The sequence below is a fragment of the Cannabis sativa genome, chromosome 5, assembly GCF_029168945.1.
Source record: "Cannabis sativa cultivar Pink pepper isolate KNU-18-1 chromosome 5, ASM2916894v1, whole genome shotgun sequence".
In the NCBI taxonomy this organism is placed as follows: domain Eukaryota; kingdom Viridiplantae; phylum Streptophyta; class Magnoliopsida; order Rosales; family Cannabaceae; genus Cannabis; species Cannabis sativa.
The window spans coordinates 32,252,461-32,257,567 of NC_083605.1; the positions used below are offsets into that span (position 1 = coordinate 32,252,461).

The 5,107-nt window shown below is 36.2% G+C and overlaps 1 protein-coding gene across 1 annotated transcript; it reads left to right on the forward strand.

The window, feature by feature from the left end:
* Positions 1–796: 796 nt before the first annotated feature.
* LOC115717742 (uncharacterized) lies at positions 797–3,346 on the forward strand. Its single transcript, XM_061116368.1, has 5 exons — positions 797–1,200; positions 1,286–1,421; positions 1,541–2,002; positions 2,454–3,063; positions 3,288–3,346. Exons 1-5 carry the CDS (start codon positions 797–799, stop codon positions 3,344–3,346), a joined length of 1,671 nt encoding a protein of 556 aa, XP_060972351.1.
* Positions 3,347–5,107: the final 1,761 nt, after the last annotated feature.

Genomic DNA, 5,107 nt, shown 5'->3' on the forward strand with positions numbered 1-5,107 from the left:
TCACTAGATATGAAGGGAGTTCAAATTGAAGAAAAGTGTTGAAGAGAGCTCATCATTCACACAAGGGGATCTTGTGTCTCCAATCAAAGGTCTTGGTTGGTATGGGTATAGATTCACTGTATTTTGTAAAAGAGTGTATTGTTTACAATATTATTGGTTTTTGTAAGATATATATTTGAATATAGTGAAAGTCATTACCCTGGTTCAGGGAACCCAAGCACTAGCCGCCTAGAATGAGTTTCTAGGGCAAGTGAAGCTTGTAAAATTCTAGTGTTGAATCTTTGATTTTCTTTTTTATATTCAAGCTTAAATCAAGATAAAATTAATCTAAATATGAAAAAGATAGGTTAGACAAGAACTTGAGGTTTACAATTGGTATCAAAGCCAGCTATTTCTGTTAAAAATATTGATCCTTAGGGTTCTTGCAAGATTTGTTGTACTGAAATTCATTGTTGCTGTAATTCTTAATTTTTCTGCATTTTTTTCCTTTCTGCAACACCCAGTTGGAACTAACCCCCTCTCCAGACACGACTATGGGAGTATACTGCTCTCTATCTTTGTTTTGTTTTTCCTTGTTCGTACAGGAATATAGATGTTTAGAGAAGGAGGGTCCACATCACGACCCCCAATGCTGGAAGGTGCCAATTACCCATACTAGAAAACCAAAATACGAGCATTCTTAAGGGTGGTAAATGAAAGAGTTTGGATGGCCATAGAAGATGGTTGCACTTGCCCAATGGTGATGGATAATGGTGTCACCAAATGAAAACCTATGTGCTTGTGGACTCCAGACGAGATGGAGAGGGCCAATTTTAATTTAAAGGCCATGCATGCTCTGTTCAATACGGTGTCCAAAAATCAATTGAAGGTCATTGTGAACTATGAGATGGCCAAAGAGGCTTGGGAAAAACTACGAATTAAAAATGAAGGAACAGATCCAGTAAAGAAATCTCGTCTTCGTGCTTTGGCAAAAGCGTTTGAAGATTTATCAATGGAGGAAGAAGAAACGGTGGCTGAGTTCCATGCTAAATTGTGTGACATATCAAATGAGTCTCATGCTTTGGGAAAGACTTATTCAAATGTAAAGCTAGTTTGTAAAGTTCTTAGAGTCCTACCTAGGAGATTTATGTCTAAAGTAACCTCCATTGAAGAAATGAGAAACGTGGAGGAACTGGATCTTGATGAACTGATTGGATCCTTGTAGAATTATGAAATATCCTTAACAAGGTGGAAAAAAGGAAAAAAAAAAAAAGAAGGATGTGAACAAAGAAAAAAGGGACAACAGTATTGCGTTCATTCACAAAGAAGAAAAGAAGTCTATCCCAGATGTGTCTGCTAGTTTCTCAGATGAAGTTGTAGATCTGCTGACCAAGAACTATACAAAATTCTTGAAAAAGAAGTACAAGAAATTTTTTCTGAGGGTAAGGAAAATGTTCCCAAAAGAAATCCTCTTGGGAACTTTAGGCATGGTCAGTAACCCAATGACAATAAGAGCATGGGCATTCAGTGTAGAGAATGTGATGGGTTCTGACACATTCAGGTCGAGTGTTCCAACACTCTCAAAAAGAAGAAAGCCCTTGTTGCCACCTGGAGCGATAGTGACGAAGAAAAAGATTTTGTTGCAAGCAAAAGTTCTGATGAGGATAAACAGGTAGTGGCTTTCATGGAACAAAGTCATCGTTCTTTTGAATCTGAGGTTGATGGGGTTTTTAGTGTTTTTGAAGCTGATAGTAATGGAAGACAAAATGCATATGAAGAAATGTTTCCTCAGTGGGAATATATGACCAAGCGGATTAGAGTTCTGAATAGTGCCAAGGAGCAGATAGAGTCTGAAAATATCAAGCTGGAGGACACTGTTAAGAATCTGAACAAACTTCTTGATGAGAACGACAATGAGATCTACAAGCTTTCAGCTGAACTCATAAGAGCTAAACAGGCTTTAGAGTTTATCCCTCCAGGAACGATGCCATCATTCAAACTCTTCAACTTCGAAAACCTTATGGTGATCGAACCTCTATGGGATACAAGATGTTGTATAAGCAAGGAGATAACTTGGGGGTAGAAGAGTCCACTACACCAGTGATCAACCTGGACAAAAAGGCTGACAAGCAATCATCACTTCCCTCGACACCTGAGTCCTCAGACCCCACTGGAAAATTCCAGGTTCCATCTTGACCTACCAAGGTGAAGTTAGAAGGAAGAAGAATTGCCCTGGAGAATATATCTCAGATAGAAAGATTCATCCTAGTGTGTCACTTCTGTAACAGGAGGGGTCATATTTCACCCAGATGCTATAAGCTACAGAACTACTTGAAAGCTATGATCAATCGACCTAAGAGTTTTCAAAAACCCAATAAAACTCGAGGGAAGGATCTCAAAGTGAGTGGAGATTGAGGTCTGATCGTGAATCGAATGTTGGGTTGGTGGCTCAAGTTTCATTGTCTGTATTTCAGGAAGGACAGTGGTACTTGGATATTGGTTGCTCTCGACACATGACTGGCAAAAAGAAATTGTTAGTCAATTACAAAGAAGAAAAGGAGGGAGTTGTCACTTTTGGTGATGGAAACAAGGGCCAGATTATTGGGAAAGGAGACTTGGTGATGAGTAGAGTTGCACCTCTTACTGAAGTACTGTATGTGAAAGGGCTCAAGGCAAACCTGATAAGCATTAGTCAACTTTGTGATGCAGATTACACTATTAGTTTTTCTAAAACTCATTGTTTAGTTTCATCTTATGGGTGCTCAGTCTTAACAGGGAAGAGATCTAGTGATGGTAGTTATTTGTTGGACAATGTTGTCCTATGTAATAGTGCAACACTAGATAAATCAGATATTGGGGATTTTACTACTACTCCAAAAGTTTTAACCAAAAGAAATAAGAGTGTTAAATCATCACCTTGTCTTTCAAGAGTTCATTCACTATTATTAGTGCTATGGTATGGTCTTCTAAACCTTATATTGTTGAATCTTGGGTTTAAACAAAGAAAGGATGATGTTTTTGTCCTAGTGTTTGCTGGTTTTGATCATGTTGCACATCGTACTCTCTTGTTTCAAAAGAAATACGGTATACACATGATATGTTGTTGATAACTCTACGGTATAGAGTTATTTTTTATGCTTTTAAACTAAAGGTATTGTGAGAAGAGTAGTGAAAATGTGTTTGTTTGCTTAATTTTAGTTAGTGTTAGTGTTATTTTCTATTTAGTAAGCTAACTTTTAAGTCTTGTAAATATTGATATTGCTTGGTGTGTTTTTTCAATTAATTGTGCTTGTTTGTTGTTGAAAAAGGAAGAATTAAAGTGACAGGAAAAAGATTAAGAAGCAAGGAAGAGTGGAACATAAGCTGAAATTGAGGCAGATTGCTGAAGCAATGCTGGAGCAAATTCAGCATCCTGGCAGTGACGTGGAAACACGAGTTTTACTAATCTACCTCAGTAAATTCGGCCCAGTCACTCAAAACATTCTAGCTGGCTGTTGTGGGAGAAAAAGGACTAAACCTAGTGGGCCAAAGTGGAAAAGTTTGGGCTTCTATTTTGGGGTATGAAGTTTGTACCCTAAAAACCCAACACCTAAAATAAGAGCAAAAGGGGAAGTACACCATCATCATCTTGATTATCCAATATGTAAGCTGCTGCAACATTTTTGGAGAATTAACTACAACAGAAGTACAATTGAGAAGAAAGGAGAGGGGACCAAGCTTTAGTGTTTGATTTTTCTTTTACCCTTCTTTAATAGTTTTCTTTTCTACTTTCTTTATTGTTGTTTGTACTTAGTAGTAAAAACTATTTGAGATTGTAAACTTGGGCAACAGCCATGGATGAGTATTTTTCAGCTTGGATTTTAGTTTCTTACTTGACTATGAGCTAGACTTTTGAGGCTTGAATGGCTGTGAACTTCTAAGTTGGGTATGATTAATTTTTAAGCTTACTTTAGCATTTTTTTTGCCTTTGTTCATTCAAGTGAGTTTCATTATATTTGATTGTTGTTCCTTTGCCATGAATAGAAATTTGCTAAGCTAGATCTTCTACCGGAAGGGCTAAATCTAGTAGTTCAACTTGAATGGAGCAAGTGAAAACCTAGATTTAGGCTTTTCTTTGTAAGTGGAATAGGAATATTTCATTTACCTTGCATAACTTACAAAAGTAATGGTTAAGTAGTGTTCTGCTTGCTGCTTTGATATAAGAATATATTGAGCTAAGTGGTAGAATTAAATTTGTGAGTGTTGGAAAATTCTCACAAGCCTAGAGGAATTTTTGTTATCTCTGTGCAGAATGCTGGAGTAATGCTGAATTGATGCTATAACAGCTGGGAAAAAACCTGACTAGAAGGAATTAGCTATTCAAGCCATTTTTACCATATTACATTTTTTATCTTGCAAGCAATTTTTCTAGCAGCATTAGTATTAATTTTAGCAAGTTTAATTCATGTCATTTTTAATTTTGGATCATTACTCAACCATTTCCATGTTATTTCCTCTTACTTTAAGTTGTAATTAGTTGGTTTTACATCAACCTTTGTTTGCAATCCCTGTGGAGACGATCTTACTTATCACTTTATTACTTGTTTGACTGCGTATACTTGCGTATATAATTTTCACAACAGTTGTCTAATGTTCCTCATTGCTTGTTTATGTGTCATCATGTGTGATAATGAAAGTTCCACAAACATTCCTTAAAATGCATGTTGACTCAAAATAATTAGATAATAGATATCATTTTTTTAAGAATTGGTTGAGTAAAAATATATTGGATAATCACATATTATTCTTGATGCTCTCTTGGATTTTTGTTTACTAAAGCCTTGAATTCTTGTATTAATGTGTGCAACTTGGGAAAGTTTTTTTTGATGTAAACTATCTGATTAATTCGTTGTGGTATATGATCATTATCTTTCTCAGTTTGTTCAGCTAAGCCTTAATTGCTATCATTTTTTTCTATGGGGCACTTCATGTCCCATCTACAGGTTCTCCAATTCTATCGAGGAAACTCTAAATAGGTGAATTTTTCAGGATCTTTAGAGCCTTTATTTTTCCCAGCTAAAAAGGCTACCTCTTTTAGATGCAATGGGAAGAACTCTCTTTAGTCCATTTACTAATAAGTAGTATGCTC

What these genes read in the sequence shown, in the direction of transcription:
- LOC115717742 (XM_061116368.1), top strand. Translation starts at nt 797, where the DNA reads ATGGAGAGGGCCAATTTTAATTTAAAGGCCATGCATGCTCTGTTCAAT. An exon ending in ACAAGAAATTTTTTCTGAGG is followed by an intron (nt 1,422 to 1,540) that starts GTAAGGAAAATG and finishes TGACACATTCAG; the next exon opens with GTCGAGTGTTCCAACACTCT. An exon ending in CTTGTTTCAAAAGAAATACG is followed by an intron (nt 3,064 to 3,287) that starts GTATACACATGA and finishes TTGTTGAAAAAG; the next exon opens with GAAGAATTAAAGTGACAGGA.